Source organism: Syngnathus typhle, linkage group LG7 (assembly GCF_033458585.1).
Source record: "Syngnathus typhle isolate RoL2023-S1 ecotype Sweden linkage group LG7, RoL_Styp_1.0, whole genome shotgun sequence".
NCBI lineage: Eukaryota > Metazoa > Chordata > Actinopteri > Syngnathiformes > Syngnathidae > Syngnathus > Syngnathus typhle.
The window spans coordinates 1,836,985-1,855,560 of record NC_083744.1 but is presented as its reverse complement, the minus strand read 5'-3'; the positions used below and the strand labels follow the sequence as shown (position 1 = coordinate 1,855,560).

Sequence of the window (18,576 nt, the reverse complement as noted above, 5' to 3'; positions counted from 1 at the left end):
TCTACACAACACTTGCTGTCTCTTCTTCTCATCCTATCAAGCCACCATTCTAGTCACTTTCTGCCACACACGTCTTATTTTCTCTACTGCCACACACTGCTCATTTTAGTTTCTCCAACCAACTTAAAGACACCATCATCCACTTCTCAATTTCCCTATTATTGCTCAACAGCCTCCAGAACATTCTCCATTACTGATTTCTTCCATAGGACACACATCTCACTCGCACTCATACACACACCCATTCATGGGGATCCTCTGCGCGTACACGCACACACACCAGCACAAAAGGATGACGCACAACATATATGATCACATAGAACCCACTAACAACACCTTTTTACCCGTCTTACATTTATTTAGCCAATTTTAACTTCAGTGCTTCTTTATCTTACTTTATCCGTTTAACACAAATATCTCCTGTATATTTAAGCTAATTTCTCCTTAATTTTGGCAGCCAGGTTCCTATTTCATTACATGGAAACCTGATTTGATTTGATTTTGGCCTAGTCATTTCCAATCTTTGCATTTTAGTTCATGTCGGGGTAGGGACTTTCGCTTACTATTTAAGAGGAGGGCTCAAATGAGATCACTCTCAGTCAAACCGTACACAAGCATACCACGCGCGTTTTCTAATAACAGAGGAGTCCGCCCCTCCTGCTGCGGAATTTAACTAACATAAAACGTTAGGGGGCTCCACATCCACCCCTGCGGAATTTAACTGTTTCTAATTGCACTTGATAGGGTCTAGAATTCTCAAGGTTTTAAGTGTATTTAGTGACCTCTTGTCACAGCTCATTCATTCTTTTTTAGTAGAATTAATATTCCTACTCACGGTCTGCTGATTCTCTTCCTCGGAAGATCTCGTCAACCCTCCCGGTGTCCAGCCGGACTGATCGAGACAGTCCCGTCAAAGGGCTTTTGTTTACCTCGGCCGAGGATTTTCGCCTGCGTCGAAGAGTCCGCTGGACCCGCCAGGTGTGTCGAGATCCCGGACGAGCCCCCAATTTCTGTCAGGTTTATTTCGATGACTGAATAACTATTAAGAGAAGAGCAACAGCAAACAGACCACAAGTGAGACAGAATATTAAGTCTTTTCTCGCGAGGAGTGCAGTACAGATAGCTTACAACAATCTCTACACACACTAAAAAATCGGTATGCACTCCCGCTCTTTTTATTTGGATTTGCCCTACCCACAGTGTGAGACATAAGCCACTAAAGGGGAGGAGGAAAGCATGTGGGCTTTGTCTCATAAGGAAAATCATTAGGTGTTTACATACTGATAAGAACATCTGGGAAGAGGAGTTTGAGTGGACTGGATACAGAAGAAAAAAACTTTGACCTCTAGTTAAAACATAGCAAGGGAAGTTTTACGACATTGTGTAGGATGCAACAAAATAAGTTATTTATTACTGGTTATATACATTCTAACCTAATCCTACAATAAAGATAGTTAGGAAAAACCCTGACTTTAATGGTCACTTGGAGGTTCATCTGGGGTGCAAGACAGCAATGAGGCACGTTGTCTAACAAAGTGGTCTTTGTTAGAAAGGAACTGTCCTTCTGTGGTACATCATAAAAACAGCAAGGCCAAACAGCAAGCATATATTGCAGTAATATTGCGGTAAAGCATTGATTAGAGAACGCATGATAACATATATATACATTTTTCTAACAATGAGAATGGTCGCTAGTTTCAATCTCTGCTATGTGTACAAATCATATTCAAAATGCATATTTTTTTTTACAACAAACTTGAGAGCCTCCCCTTCATTTTCAGTGGGAACAGTGTTGTTGGTCTCCCTTTTTTGCTAGTGCGTGATAGTCTGGAGTAAAATTTGTTGTGGCAATTCTTAGGAGAGATCCAAGGTGTTGGTCCGTTTACCTCGATCTGTGACGGGTTGATGTTGATGTGGCTGAACGTCACGTCGCGTACATCGAGCCAAATTGGCCACTCTTTTTTAAACACTCGGCACTGTGTCCACCTTGCTTTTCCTTGGGCGACTCATTTTAATAGAAGGATTCCAGGGGAAGGTTTGTGGGTGGCTTTAACGTAAAACTGTATCTGAAAGCTCTGCACCGAGCTTTCTGACACGGCTTCCGGTAGTAAATGCCCAGGCGAGCGGTTCCCCATCTACTGGGGAAACGCAGTCATTGCAGGCAAAATGACCCAAAAAAATGTTTAATAATACAATTTATTCAGGGTTGGCGGGCCGGATTAAACGGTCCCGTGGGCCGGATGTGGCCCGTGGGCCGTAGTTTGCCCACCCCTGTGGAGACATAAAAAAAAAAGTCCATTCCATCCATAATCTAAAATGAAAAGGAAGAGTTATGAATTTTTGAATGCTCAATTTTTAACCCATTTTTACACATTTTCACAGAACATATTTTGGCAAACTTGTCTTACCTAAAGGCTTCATCCAATTGATTTGAAAATACCGAAAGATAAACTTTCTAAACTTCGGTAAAAAATATTACCGTTTTTTTCCGTGTATAGTGCGCCCCCATGTATAGTACGCACCCCTAACAATGGCATGCTGATGCTGGAAAAAAGCTTGTACCCATGTATAATACGCACCCAATTTTTATGAATTTTTTTTTAAATGGTTTTTTTTTTTTTTTTTTTTTTAAGTCCCAAAGATCGTCACACACGCAGGGAGGCAATGGGTCCCATTTTTAAAGTCTTTGGTATGGTCTTAACTAGGCTGGATGTCATTTTTTTTGTTGGCGTTGATTTCTCCGACTGCCCCTAAACGCACCACCGCGCTCCGTGCGCACACGGCGGCTCTGTATGGGAGAGACGTTGAAAAGGAATAAAAACACCCTTGGAAACCAAAACTTGCCCCTCGTCGTGACTCGGAGCCGCAACAAATGTTTCGGATTTGTGTAGGGTACATTGTGACAGACGGCAAACTAGCAGGTGATCGAGCGAGCGTCTGATACAAGAGCATTGCGGTCGTATGGAGCGTGTTTGAAATGAACAGCAGAGACGAAAGGAACAAGGCAAAGTGTTGTGAAATAAAATATTACCTGTAATACGCATTTTGTTATTTGCTGATTGAAACTGCTAATTAAACTGTGAATTGAAACTAATAGGTGGAGAACTGAACTCTCGCTCTTTATATAGCTGACGTGTCTTGCGCAACCGTTCTGCGCATCTGTAATGGCGGCCTCCGTATGACGTCCGGTCCGCGATGGAGATTAAAAAACAAACAATATTTGACAATAACACACCATCGAGGATTGCACCATCGCATCAAACGATGTGTCGTCAATTATGAATTTTACTAAGTGTGTTGGGCAGGATGGCTGAATGCGATGCGCGATTGACAACAAACAAGAAGAAAGGTGAGTTTTATTTCGGGGGAGATTTGTCATGTCTCGTCCCCAGTTTTGCTATGTGTCTAGGTTGCCATAGTTTCTGTTCGCGTCGCCCCTCTCTTCCTGTGTCACCTCAATCAATGTAACGTGTTTTGTATTTAAGTCCTGTCTGCCCCTCGCTCACCGTCGGATGATGTCATGATGTCTGTTTGGTTTCTGTTCCTGTCTTTGGTAATGTCACCCTGTCTTTTTGTTCCACGTCTTTGTCGGTCAGTCCTGTTGTTGGTTTTGTTGTACCATGATTTTCTTAAAAAAAAAAAAATTTTTTTTAAAAATTAAAAAACAATTGTACCCATGTATAATGCGCACCCCAGATTTTAGGACAATAAATTAGTTAAATTTCGCGCATTATACACGGAGAAAAGCTGTAGATATCCTTTATATTGCATCGGTTTACCGTTTTTTTCCGTGTATAGTGCGCAATATTTTACTAATTTATTGTCCTAAAATCTACCAAAGACAGGAACAGAAACCAAACAGACATCATGACAGTAACACATGCAATGATCCGACGGTGAGCGAGGGGCAGACGGGACTTAAATACAAAACACGTTACATCGATTGAGGTGACACAGGAAGAGAGGAGCGACGCGAACAGAAACTATGGCAACCTAGACACATAGCAAAACTGGGGACGAGACATGACAAATCTCCCTCGAAATAAAACTTGAAATCACCTTTCTTCTTGTTTGTTGTCAATCGCGCATCGCATTCAGCCATCCTGCCCAACACGCTTACTCAGTAAAATTCATAATTGACGACACATCGTTTGATGCGATGGTGCAATCCTTGGTGGTGTGTTGTTTTTATTGTTTGTTTTTTAATCTCCATCGCGGACCGGACGTCATACGGAAGCAATATGACTGCGCATGCGCACTATGGATCCAATGCGCAGAACGGATGCGCAAGACACGTCAGCTATATAAAGAGCGAGAGTTTTTTTCTTCCTATTAGTTTCAATTCACAGTTTAATTAGCAGTTTCAATCAGCAAATAACAAAATGCGTATTACAGGTAATATTTAATTTTACAACACTTTGCCTTGTTCCTTTCATCTCTGCTGTTCACTTCAAACACGCTCCATACGACCGCAATGCTCTCGTATCAGACGCTTGCTCGATCACCTGCTCGTTTGCTGTCTGTCACAATGTACCCTACACAAATCCGAAACATTTGTTGCGGCTCCGAGTCACGACGAGGGGCAAGTTTTGGTTTCCAAGGGTGTTTTTATTCCTCTTCAACGTCTCTCCCATACAGAGCCGCCTTTTTCACATGTCCGCACGGATCGCGGTGGTGCCTTTACGGGCAGTCGGTGAAATCATCGCCAACAAATAAATTTACATCCAGCCTAGTTAAGACCATACCAAAGACTATAAAAATGGGACCCATTCCCTCCCTGCGTGTGTGACGATCATTGGGACTTAAAAAAAAAAATAATAAAAATATTTAAAAAAAAAAAATCTAAAAAAATTGGGTGCGTATTATACATGGGTACAGGCTTTTTTCCAGCATCAACATACCATTTTATACATGGGGGCGCATTATACACGGAAAAAAACGGTAACTTAGAAATGGCATGGTGCCATTTTGACTATTGAGATGTTCTGAAAGTCGGTGTGAAACGTTAGCATCCTAGTGTTTTCTTTTGTTTGGCCTTTGAAACCCCTTTAGTATGAAGAAATGTCCAGATACTGCACAAGGGTTAATGTAACATTCAGCCTTTCCCATAAAATTCTAGGGGATATATATTTTATAGGGGTGTAACGATACATCGATACACATCGATTAATCGATATAATGCTCTACGATTTATTGGCATCGATGCTAAAAGTAAACATCGATTTATATCGCCGTGTTTGACCTCGGACATTAGACGCGACTTTATTTTGAAGTCCAGTTCATTGTTGCTTGCTTCATCTTTCCGGGAGCAGGGAGCAGTGCGCGGCGTTGCTGCACGTGAAAGGGGAGTCGACAACTAGTACGCGGCTCCTGGGCTGGTGCTATGGCTAGTGTCCAAAAAGACGAGGAAATTGGCTCCCCTTTAGGCTTCAAGTCATTCGTTTGGAAGCACTTTGGATTCCAAAGAAAAGATGGCTCAACGGACAAGACACGTGCAGTTTGTAAATCCTGCCATGCGGTGATCAAATATTCAGGGAGCACAAATCTCGCCGCACATTTAAAGAAAAAACACGACATCAAAGTTCAGTGTTAAAGTAAGCAATTTGTATACTGCAATACTCTTGTAATTTCCTAAATAAAGAGTTTGCAGTACCTTTTTGATTTTGCGTATGAATTGTTATAAATCAGGATATTGTTCTATATTTTTTATTAAAGAAAAATATATATCGATCGTAGAGCACTATATCGCGATATATCGTCAATGAATCGCAGCAGGCTTTAAGATATCGGCAAATATCGTATCGTAGTTCATTATATCGATATTATATCGTATCGTGACAAAACCCGCGATTTACACCCCTAATATTTTATCCTATCACGAATTAGTACTAGTTTGGACAGACCAAGCTGATAGAAAAAATTAGCTAGGTAGCAATTTTAGCATTGACAGGAGAAAGTGTTATCTTGCAGCATGGCTAATAATGGAACACAACTGTCTGTGTAAACAGATGAGACAAAACAACCGTGGTGTGCTGTTTAATATTAGCTAGTAATGTGCCATCTCCTGTTTTTTTTTTTTAATCCTCTTTTTTTAAAAATCTTCTTTTTGGGGCCCTGATAGTTAAGTTGTTTCAATACAGTTTTGTTTTGAATGACATATTTTGCGACACCTGCTAGTAGGGGGCTCCCCGACGTCCCACGTTTCATTGCAAAGGTGTTTTCAGAGTACTGTACTGTACTGTACTTGATGTAGACCAATATCAACCATTTGGGTGGAGCCCACCAGTTTGCACTGCTGGACACACGAGCAGGGGAGGGGAACCTTCGTCACAAGCAGGTTGCACGGCCACGGAGGGAAACACTTTGGGAGGCTGTGCAGTGTGCAGCAAGGAGGAGACGTGTTGCGTCACATTTCCCACAATATAAACAGTGTTTACTTCACTGTAAAATCGGGAGATTAGCGACAGAAATTACAGATTGGGGGCAGGCAGAAGATAGGGTTGAAAATCGTGAATGTCCGCCCCAAATCGGAAAAGTTGGCAAGTATGAAAGTTGCGAAAATAGAAATGACAAAAGAATTTTATTAATTCAAAATATTAGGAAATTCTTAATCAGAAAGTAACGTTTTAAACAAACATTTAACATTAGCACACAAACATTGTTTAACACTATTTAGCATACAAACAGTGACAAGTATTGCTGTGACATCTACTGTAATGCAGAATTGAGCAGGTGATCATTTTAATGGCCAGATATGCAGCTGTGTAACCTCTATGCAGTTTGGATACAGAATTAAACCATTCTGATGTTAAGAATGGACGTTATTTTATTCAAAGAGATTAATACCTGCATTAATATGATTATGGAGCATACTGCATGTCAATATATGTACATACAATGTACAGTAGTACCTCTACTTGTGAACTTAATTGGGTCGGCAGTCAGGTTTGTGAGTAGAAGCAACGTTTCCCATAGGAGTCAATAATGCATGCAGGACTATCCCAAAAGTCACACTTCTTGCCCTATTTTTCCATTTAGAATATACACGCAAAAAAACTACAGTTTTATTTCTGCTTTTTCAAACCTTTATAACAAAAAATAAATGTCATTTTATTCTTGACTTCCTAACTTTGGGACTTTCTAGTTTTCTACAATTGCTGAAAATACCCCCAAGAAGACACAGAAAAAGTCAGGCTAATAAATTATTGTGTGCTTCCACGTACTCCTTGCAATGTGCTCACATACTCGTGTTAGATCATGTCCCAGTTCTTTATCTTTAATGCCTGCTATTATGTCCAAGTTCTTCATCTTTAATGCCCGCTATTATGTCCCAGTTCTTTATGATCTGGTATGGCGCTGTGAGTGGCTGCCTCCCAGCAGTGTCCTCTCTTTTCCTCTTTATTTCCTTCTTTTCTCCTTTTTCTTTTTGTCTTTTTGTCCGTTCGGCGATGCTGGTGCCTTCTACCACACCTCGGTATCTCTTCGGATCGGATATTTTATTTTATTTTATTTTTATTTTTTTTCTTCCTGGGACCGGAAGACAAAAATGGGTCTATTCTAACCGGATCATCGGTTGGGCCGGCGTAACTCTACGACGGCTTCCTGCTTATCCGGCCAGTGATGACCGGGTCCCTCGCCTTGCAGCCGCAGCCCCTGTGGGGAGTCCGCTTCCTCGTGCTCGTCGGGACCAATGGCTTTCGCCATGCTAGCCCCGTGGTGACCATCTGCACGTGCCCCGGCTGGGTCCCCAGGACGCTGCTCACACGTTTGCCTGCTTTGTGATGTTTTCACCGATTCACGACCACAGTCCATTGGGCGCCGTTGAACTGGACTGGCCTTACACCTGTCGATGGACCCCGTGGAGGCTATTTTGTGTGTTTTGGGGTGTTCTCTTGTATTGGGGGTGCTGGTTGGCCGCTGTTACTTTTTTTCCTTTGTCTTTTTAGCTTTGATTTGCTTTGATGGCTTTCATCTTGAGCACTTTCTGACTTTCTTTGTGGCGCCGTTATGTGGCAGTCTTATGAGAGTTATTGAGTTGCGCTCATGCCATCCGTGTGTCTTTTGTATTATTAAGATTAAGATGGCGGCGCCCCAGTCGGCTGCGGCTGCTGCGGCTCCTTTGTTGAGAGCCGTATGCGACGAAATTTCGTTTAGTGTGCACCAAGTGCTTACAAAATGACAATAAAGTCTGTCTAAGTCTAAGTCTCTATCTTTAATGCCCGCTATGCTAAAAGTAATTACCAGGAGGCTGCCTTCTCAGTTTAACTATGTAATGTATGCGAGAAAGATCAGTATACAGCTGCGGAGCCTTCTGTGCGAAATTGCGGAAGGTCTAACCCCCACCTCCAAGGTTCATATTCTTATATGTACTCTTGGCCGCCCTCCTACAAGGGGGCGACTCTGCTTAACCTGTGTGATAATGCAGTCTTAACTGAGATCAACTCCTACATATCAGCAGTGTCATAAAGAAGGAAAAGCCATCGAAAGCAAGAGAAAAGACACAGCAAGATAAGGCATAGCTCAAGCTACCTCGCTAATTACGTGCCAAAGAGTCCTATTCTAACACGTAATTACTTTGGGGGACAATTAAGAATTGAACTCAGTTGTGAGACTATCACTCTACGACAAAGCCACATGAAAAAGTCATTAGGCAGTCAGGAACCAGGAAGAGGTACAGGAGCCTGCGCTCCCGCACCACCAGACTCTCCAACAGCTTCATACTCCAGGCTGTTAGGATCCTGAACTCGCCCACCCTTTCTGCGTAGCGTCCTGTACTTTGCGCTATGCTTACTGTCTGCTGTATGCACACTGGCTCAGTTTTGCTCCTCTTATTTATTGGGTTATTTGTTTATTATTTATTCATCACTCATTGTATTTATTTGTTATTTATTATTTATTGTTTGTGCCTTCTTGTTTTTATTTTGTGTCGTCTACTTGTATGTCTATCGTGTACTGTGTCTCGTCACCGTGGGATAGAGGAAACGGAATTTCGGTTTCTTTGTGTGTCTTGACATATGAAGGGATTGACAATAAAGCTGACTTTGACAACAATTGGCTAAATCGATAGATGTCTTGGAATCAACTTGAAAAAAGGGGTACGTATTCTCATAGGTTGACTTATTCTAATAGGGCTGATGTTAGAATGATTACCCCTGTAACTTTGCTTGTAGAGGGGGGCACCGATTCAAATTTGCTACACTTGGTGAAAATACCTCCAAAAAGACAGAAAAAGTAAAGCGATACTGCCATGAATGTAGGCGTTAATGAGTCGAGGTACCACTGTATATTTATGCACTCATTTTAGTTTATATGAATAATAAAAGTTTAACTTGATTATTGGTGAATATTTCTGTTTATTTATACCTCCGATTGTGACTTAAATGGCCCTTATTTTTCCATAATAAGACATATTGTCACGAATCGCCCCTCCTGTGTGCTCATGTCCGTGGTTTCTGTCTGTGTGCTCGCCCCTCCCCTCCCGTGTGCCCATGATTAGTGTGATCATTCTCACCTGCCTCTTGTTAACTGTCTTGTATTTAAGTCCTATCTGTGTGTCACTCCTTGTCGGATCATTGCTTGTCGGTTGTTGTGGGTTGTGTGTTAGTGTCGCGATGTCTTTTTGGTTCCTGTTGCTGTCGTGATGTCCTGCTGTCTTCTTGTTTCACGTCCCGGTCAGTCACTCAAGTTATTGTTTTGTTAAGTCGTATCAGTTTGCCTTTTGAGTTCGCCAATAAACCCTGGTCCAAGCTGCATTTGGTCGCCCTGCACTATTTCCACACTCCGAATCCTGACACATATTATCACATTCTAAGCTGTCATAGGTAGTAGTCTACTGTATCCAGCTATTATTACAGTAGGGATAATTAAAGCAAGAAATCTTATTTGAGTGACGGTGATTTAATTCTCTGTAGCTAAGCCCAAGCTTATGTTCAAACTGACTAGCACAGGGGTCCTCGGTCCGCGGACCGGTACCGGTCCGCGGACCGGTACCGGTCCGTGGGACACTTGGTACCGGGCCACAAAGCCGCACAGAAAAAAATAAAATAATGTTTTATCGACAATCAATTAATTCAGGTCAAGACATTCGTCCCGGTCACGTGACATATTTCCCCAGTCGAGCCCGCAAAACTAGCAAAAATGAGTAAGTATTTATTTTGAAAAATATAAAGAAAATTGCCGATTCTCTCCCAATTACATCCGTCTGTTCAGGTCAAGACGCTCGTCTCGGTCACCTGACATGTCACCTCAGTCGAGCCCGCGAAGCAAGCAAATATGAGATATAAAAAAGAAATATAAGAAACAGACATGTTTGGAAAGCTTCTTGGGAAAGGGAAAAAAGCCCACTGAGGAGTCGGAAGAAGAAGAAGAGGCTACAACTTCTAAGAAAAGGAAAGCTGCATTTAAAAGAGAATTTCTGGAGTCCTACTTAAAATATGGATTTATCGCCACTGCCCACTGCATAATATGTGGGGACAAGCTAGCTAACGAGGCAATGAAGCCTTCAAAACTGCTTCAGCACATGGAGACAGAGCATCCTGTATTAACAGACAAACTTTAACCACTTCGGGTGTCATTGTCTCCGATTACGCCGAGATGGGACCAGCTCGTTTCTGAGAAACAAGCTCAGTGCTCCCACTAATTCAACGTAATTGTGAGTTTTATTTTTATACTTGTTTTTGTGCCAGTTGTATCATTTTATTTCATTGTATTTATGTATTTATTATAAATTTAGTATTTATTTATATAAATGTATCATTTATTTATATAAAGGGCGGTCCGCGAAAATACTTCTGACACGTAACCGGTCCGTGGCGCACAAAAGGTTGGGGACCACTGGACTAGCACATTGGCTTTCAAAAACAAAAATACTTCTTGTTCTGTTTTATGAAGACTTCATTGGTGAGACATTAGGCAGGTGAACATGTGGTGTAGAAAATATAATAGTCAGAAAAGCTTCCACCACTTTGTGTGTCCATCTTTGCATTCGTTTTGTCCATCCGGAAATATTGCAAATAGTGAGAACAGGTACAGCACAACTAGTAAAGTGTACACTTGCAATTAGCTTATGAAGGATGCTGATGGCAAAACAGCCAACCAATCAGCAATATTCAGCACAGCCCACTCCCTCAAAGCGGGTAGGTACAAGTACCTCGAACCAAGTGGCCTGGAAGTACTTGGGTAGACCCTGCTGGAACCCTCCAGAACAGGAGCCCTTTTTGTGTGCATGAGCAAACTACCAGGGTACAGAGAGAAGCTTGAGAATTGATTCCTGGAGGCTGAAAGCCCATCGTGTCTCTGTTTTTTCTAGGGTTACCATCATTTTGTGCAGGCCTGTGTCAAAATTTGTTTTGAGTTGTAAATAATTAAGTTGGACAACAATTCAAATGTGATATCTGATTTTCATAAATTTTCATTAAATTATTCATCATTGCTTTTGTTAGAGGTTATTTTCTTAGTACAAACAATAATGTGTACATTCGCATTTGTGTACAATCGCAGGTAAACGGACGCCATGGAGGGGCATCCTACTGTTTGGTCCACCAGGAACAGGGAAGTCGTACCTGGCCAAAGCTGTTGCCACTGAGGCCAACAACTCCACTTTCTTCTCTGTCTCCTCTTCAGACCTTATGTCAAAGTGGCTGGGAGAAAGTGAGAAGTAGGTTTACTTTTTTGCCAGGGTGATCTGACTAACCATCGATCCATTTTCTGAACTTATTGGTTTGGTGCAATTTTAAAGTTCAATTTGCTAGTTAGCGCAAAGTTAACTCCAGGCATACAACAAGTGATTAAATTCCCTTAGATCAGGGGTCCCCAACCCCCGGGTCTGTGGGTCACTTGGGACCGGGCCGCCAAGCCACACAGAAAAAAATAAATAACATTTTATCGACGATCAATTAATTCAGGTCAAGTCCCGGTCACGTGACATGTTTCCCCAGTCGAGCCCGCAAAGCTAGCAAAATTCATCCATCAATCCATTTTCTGAACCGCTTTGTTCCCACGGGGCTCGCGGGCGTGCTGGAGCCTATCCCAGCGGTCATTGGGCAGTAGGCGGGGGACACCCTGAACCGGTTGCCAGCCAATCGCAGGGCACACTGAGACACACAACCATCCGCACTCACACTTACACCTAGGGGCAATTTGGAGTGCTCAATCGGCCTACCAAGCATGTTTTTGGGATGTGGGAGGAAACCGGAGTGCCCGGAGGAAACCAACGCGGGCTCAGGGAGAACATGCAAACTCCACACAGGGAGAGTCGGAGGCGCAATCGAACCGGCACCCTCCTAACTGTGAGGCGGACGTGCACCCAGTGCCCCACCGAGCCGCCCGATTAAGAATTTATTTTGAAAAATATAAAAAATTTGGCAATTCTCTCCCAATTACATCCGTCGGTTCAGGTCAAGACGCTCGTCTCGGTCACGTGACATGTCACCTCAGTCAAGCCCGCGAAGCAAGCAAGTCAAAGTCAGCTTTATTGTCAATCTCTTCACATGTCAAGACACACAAAGAAACCGAAATTACGTTTTCTCTATCCCACGGTGACGAGACATATTACACGATAGACATACAAGCAAACGACACAATATAAAAACAAGAAGGCACAAACAATAAATAATAAGAATGATGAATAAATAATAAATAACCAGATAACACAATAAATAAGAGGAGCAAAACGGAGCCAGTGTGCATACAGCACACAGTAAGCGTAGGGCAAAAGTACAGGACGCTACGCAGAAAGGGGAAGCGAGTTCAGGATCCTAACAGCCTGGAGTATGAAGCTGTTGGAGAGTCTGGTGGTGCGGGAGCGCAGGCTCCTATACCTCTTCCCAGAGGGCAGAAGCTCAAACAAAGAGTGAGCGGGGTGACTCACATTACAATCGTGGTCGCCTTGCGGGTGAGATGGGAGATGTAAATGTCTTTCAAGGAGGGGAGTGAAGCACCAATAATCTTACCAGCCGTGTTCACTATGCGCTGCAGGGCCTTCAAGTTGTAGTCAGTGCAGCCGCCACCCCAAACAGCAATACAGCTGGAGAGGACGCTCTCAATAGTGCCGCGGTAAAATGTAGTCATGACGGCCGGAGGAGCGCTCGCTCGCCTGAGTTTCCGCAGGAAGTACAGGCGGCGCTGGGCTTTCTTCGCCAGTGATGCGGTGTTGGTGGACCAGGAGAGATCCTCACTGATGTGCACCCCCAGGAACCTGGCGCTGCTCACTCTCTCCACCACAGCACCGTCGATGGTCAGCGGCAGGTGTTGGGTGTGACCCTTCCGGAAGTCGACAACAACCTCCTTGGTCTTGTCGACGTTCAGCAGGAGGTTGTTGTCCCTGCACCATGTGGCCAGAAGGTCAACCTCCAGCCTCTATTGAGTCTCGTCTCCCTTGGTGATGAGACCCACCAGAGTCGTGTCGTCAGCAAACTTCACTATGCGGTTGTCGCTGTGGGTTGCAATGCAGTCATGCGTCAGGAGGGTGAAGAGTAGCGGACTGAGCACGCAGCCTTGGGGGGGCCCTGTGCTCAGCGTGATGATGGCGGAGATCTTGTCGCCAACACGTACCACCTGTGGCCTCTGACAAAGGAAGTCCAGTAGCCAGTTGCAGAGATAGGTACTGAGGCCCAGCTTGTCAAGTTTGCTGATGAGACGTTGTGGCAGTGGTGTTGAAGGCAGAACTGAAGTCCACAAACAGCAATCTCACATACGAGTCCCTTCTCTCCAGGTGGGTGAGGGCCGAGTGGAGGGCAGTGCAGATGGCATCCTCAGAGGACCGCTTGGCTCGGTACGCAAACTGGAAGGGGTCAATGGTGGGGGGGAGAACGGAACGGATGTGCTCCATGACAAGCCGCTCAAAGCACTTCATGATGATGGGCGTAAGTGCCACGGGGCGGTAGTCGTTGAAGCAGGACGGAGCAGGTTTCTTCGGCACAGGTACGATGGTGGCAGCTTTGAAACACGACGGGACGATGGCCTGCTGCAGGGAAGTGTTAAAGATGTCTGTGAAGACATCCGTCAAATATGAGCAAGAAACAGAGATGTTTGGAAAGCTTCTTGGGAAAGGGAAAAAAGCCCAATGAGGAGATGGAAGAAGAAGAGCCTACGACTTCTAAGAAAAGGAAAGCTGCATTTAAAAGAAAATTTCTGGAGTCCTACTTAAAATCTGGATTTATCGCAACAGGTGACGCTGACGCGCCAAACCCACTTTGCATAATATGTGGCGACAGGCTAGCTAACGAGGCAATGAAGCCTTCAAAACTGCTTCGGCACATGGAGACCAAGCATCCTGTATTAAAAGACAAACCTTAGCCACTTTTGATGTCAATGTCTCCGATTACGCTTAGATGGGACCGGCTCGTTTCTGAGAAAAAAGCTCAGTGCTCCCACTAATTCAACGTAATGGTGAGTTTTATTTTTATGTCGTTTATACTTGTTTTTATGCCAGTAGTATCATTTTATTTCATCGTATTTATATATTTATTATAAATATATAATTTATTCATATAAATGTATTATTTATTTATATAAAGGGCGGTCCGCGAAAATATTTCTGACACGTAACTGGTCCGTGGCGCAAAAAAGGTTGGGGACCACTGCCTTAGATGGCCGAAGATTATTTATTCATGTATTTATTTATTAATTCATTAATTTGAGCAGGATCAATGCACAATAACTAACATCAGTATAAAAAGAAATGTAAATATGCCGGATTATAGCAACAAAGCTAGTTTTCATCCGTAGTCCCCAGGCAGGCCAGTACATAAGAAATAAAATATATCATTCATATAAATATGCTCAGACATATGAATACATAAGAAAGAAAATATAACATGCAAAATGAGTAACACAAGGGAAATGTAAGGAGTCTAGTGGTCACAAGACTTCTGTTTTCAGCCATAATTTTGAGGTGAGTTCTAAAGCTGATCAGTGTAGAGCTCTCCCGGATATGCAGAGGAAGACTGTTTCAGATGCTTGTGGGCTAACCGTGATGTATGGTGGCAATTACCGTATTTTGCGCCCTATTAGGCGCACCGGGGTATAAGGCGCACCTTCAATGAACGGCCCATTTTAAAACTTTGTCCATATATAAGGCGCACCAGACTATAAGGCGCATAAAATAGAAGCTTTACTGCAACAAACTGAGGTTGACTAGGGTTGCGGTATGCACCCACTAGCCAATAATCAACGAGCCCTCTGTAAACAATCGCGTTTCTCAAACGATCTCCTATACAATGATTGGAACTGACTAAGGTTCGATCTAACGCATTGGTACTACTTAACTATGTTTCCCTTCCATATCGATCCGTAGATTTACTCGAAACATGAACAGAGCAGCCTATTTTGACATGAAATAGCCTCACGCCTATAGCAGCTATCGTTATAGCATTAGCCATCCGCAATTTGCTATGAGCCTCAGCTCGCAATCTCCCATGAGCCTCAGCAAAGTGTAAACAATCGCGTTTCTCAAACGATCTCCTATAAAATGATCAGAACTGACTAAACTTCGATCTAACGCATTGGTACTACTTACCTATGTTTCCCTTCCATATCGATCCGTAGATTTACTCGAAACATTAACAGAGCAGCCTATTTTGACATGAAATAGCCTCGCGCGTATAGCAGCTATCGTTATAGCATTACCCATCCGCAATTTCCTATGAGCCTCAGCTCGCAATCTCCCATGAGCCTCAGCAAAGTGTAAACAATCGCGTTTCTCAAACGATCTCCTATAAAATGATCAGAACTGACTGAAGTTCGATCTAACGCATTGGTACTACTTACATATGTTTCCCTTCCATATCAATCCGTAGATTTACTCGAAACATTAACAGAGCAGCCTATTTTGACATGAAATAGCCTCGCGCGTATAGCAGCTATCGTTATAGCATTAGCCATCCGCAATCTCCCATGAGCCTCAGCAAAGTGTAAACAATCGCGTTTCTCAAACGATCTCCTATAAAATGATCAGAACTGACTAAAGTTCGATCTAACGCATTGGTACTACTTACCTATGTTTCCCTTCCATATCGATCCGTAGATTTACTCGAAACATTAACGGAGCAGTCTGTTTTGAAATGAAATAGCCTCGCGGGTACAACGGCTATTCTGTGACGCCCCCTGACTACAGTTACCGTAATGTTGGGAAGTGATGCGACCTTGTAATTTACTAGTCGTACTAAAATATTTTGGCAGAGCACTGTGTACAACCAGTATGGATCAAAAAATTCATCACTTGATCCACATATAAGGCGCACCGGACTGTAAGGCGCACTGTCGACTTTTGATAAAAATGTAGGTTTTTAGGTGCGCCTTATAGGGCGGAAAATACGGTACTTCAGATGTTGAGTCAAATATTTGATAAAATTTCACATCGTATGTTGAAAAATTCGTATGTTTAAGCAATCATATGTAGAGGTTTGACTATTGATCCTTGCAAATCACCAAAAGAGACATCCAAGACCGAGGATTTTACAATGTCAATTTGTACACGTAGTTTTCTTGAGGATGAGTATGATTTAAGAAAAATTAAAAAAATTGAAAATTATCAACATCTCTGAAAAACATTCCTTCAATCTAATTAAGGTTCCCAGGACTTCATCAAACCATTTCTCGTCTGTCTGCTCCTCGCTTCTCCCTGACCCTCACCCAACTATCAGTTCTACTGGTAATACGTCACCTTGTACCAGTTCTTTTAACTTTCGGAAAATACTACCTACAGTGGGGCGAAAAATTATTTAGTCGGCCACCAATTATGCAAGTTCTCCCACTTGAAAGATGAGCGATGCCTGTAATTTTCATCATAAGTACACTTAAACCATGAGAGACCAAATGAAAAAAAATACAGAAAATCACATTGTCTGATTTTTAAAGTATTTATCAGACAGCCCTGGACATGCAGGGGCACACGTCTGGCACTCCAGGATTTGAGTACCTGGCGACATAGTGTGTTACTGATAGTAGTCTTTGTTACTTTGGTCTCAACTCTCTGCAGGTCATTCACTAGGCCTCCCCGCGTGGTTCTGGGATTCTTGTTCACCGTTCTTGTTTGACCCTACGGGGTGAGATCTTACGTAGAGCCCCCGATCGAGGCCATTATTGACCAAATAATTATTTTCCACCATAATTTGCAAGCAAATTCTTTAAAAATCAGACAATGTGATTTTCTGCATTTTTTTTCATTTTGTCTCTCATAGTTGAAGTATATCTATGATAAAAATTACAGCCATCTCTCATCTTGTAATTGGGAGAACTTGCACAACTGGTGGCTGACTAAATACTTTTTTTGACCCACTGTACGGAAGCGCAGAAAGCAACTTGAAAATTAAATGTGAGCAGTGGTCCTGGACTTGATGGGGTTGAAAGTCATTTTGTCAAGCTAGCTGCCACTGTCATAATGTACCCTCTTGCTGATTTATTTAACCTGTCATTGGTCACCAGTCAATTACCACTTGTATGGAAATATGCACTTATTACTCCTGTCCATAAAAGTGATGACCAGCTTGACTGCAATAAGCTATTGGTTCTTGGGGACTTCAACGCCAGAGTAGGGACAGTCCATCAGACCTGGGAAGGAATCATTGGGTAGCATGGCATTGGCAAGTGCACGAGCAAGTCGTGCGCTGCACATGACCTTATCACCAACATCATATTCTGGCTACCCACCCGTAGGTAACAAGACGTCATGGATGCACCCTTGCTCTAAGCATTGGCATCCCATCGATTACACCATCACCAAGAAGAGGGATGACGAGGCAGGAGGTCAGAGTGACCAAGGCTATGTGTGGTGCTGACTGCTGGACTGATCACTGGCTCATCATGTCCAAGCTCAAATGCTGCTTCCTGCCCGTGAGAAGACCCCCGAGGCTAAAAGACTGCGAAGAGACTGAACATCTCCAAGTTGAAGAGCAGCAAAGTTGCAGAAGACTTCTCCAAAGACCTTGAGAGTAAACTGACAGATACGGTGCACGATGATTGGGCCAGAATAGAGGAGCAGTGCTCAACCTTCAGAGATGTCAGCTGCCTCTGAACACATTGAACCTGCTACCCGTCGTAACCAAGATTGAGTTGACGAAAACGAGGACGGGATATAGGCGCTGCTTGCAGAGAAACAACAACTCCTTCGAGCGCATCAGATCAACCCATCCTCACGAGGATGCCTTCAGAAACGCATAAAGAAAAATCCAGAAGAAGCTACGTGAGATGCAGGACAACTGGTTCAGCACCAAGGCAGATTAAATCCAGGGCTACGCCGATAGCCACAATTCCAAACGTTTTTTTATGATGCGCTGAAGGCAGTATACGGACCTCAGTCCTCCGGATCCTCGCCCCTCTTCAATGCAGATGGGACCCAATTGCTGATTGAGAAGAAGCAGATGCTAGAGAGATGGGCAGAACACCAAGCCATAGACCACCTGCCTCAAATAGAACCCTACCTTGACCGGGAAAACCTCCCCGCTGTAGAAGTTAGGCTGTCAAGCAACTCTCCTGTATCAAAGCACCAGGATCCGACGCAATCCCTGCTGAAGTGTACAAGGCAGGAGGCCCTGCTATGATACAGAAACTGACTCTGCTCTTCCAGTCCATGTGGCA

General features: G+C 43.3%; 1 protein-coding gene across 4 annotated transcripts in view; it reads left to right on the top strand.

Moving 5' to 3' along the window:
- vps4a (vacuolar protein sorting 4 homolog A) overlaps nt 1-18,576 on the top strand; it is a 70,508-nt gene that overhangs the window by 11,621 nt on the left and 40,311 nt on the right. For all 4 annotated transcript variants that reach the window (XR_009714872.1, XM_061282210.1, XM_061282209.1 and 1 more), the window contains one exon: nt 11,500-11,656. Coding sequence is in view for 3 of the 4 variants with exons in the window: in XM_061282210.1 (XP_061138194.1) it covers nt 11,500-11,656 (157 nt within the window). In the remaining variant the exon portion in view is untranslated. The remainder of the gene's footprint in view (nt 1-11,499; nt 11,657-18,576) is intronic.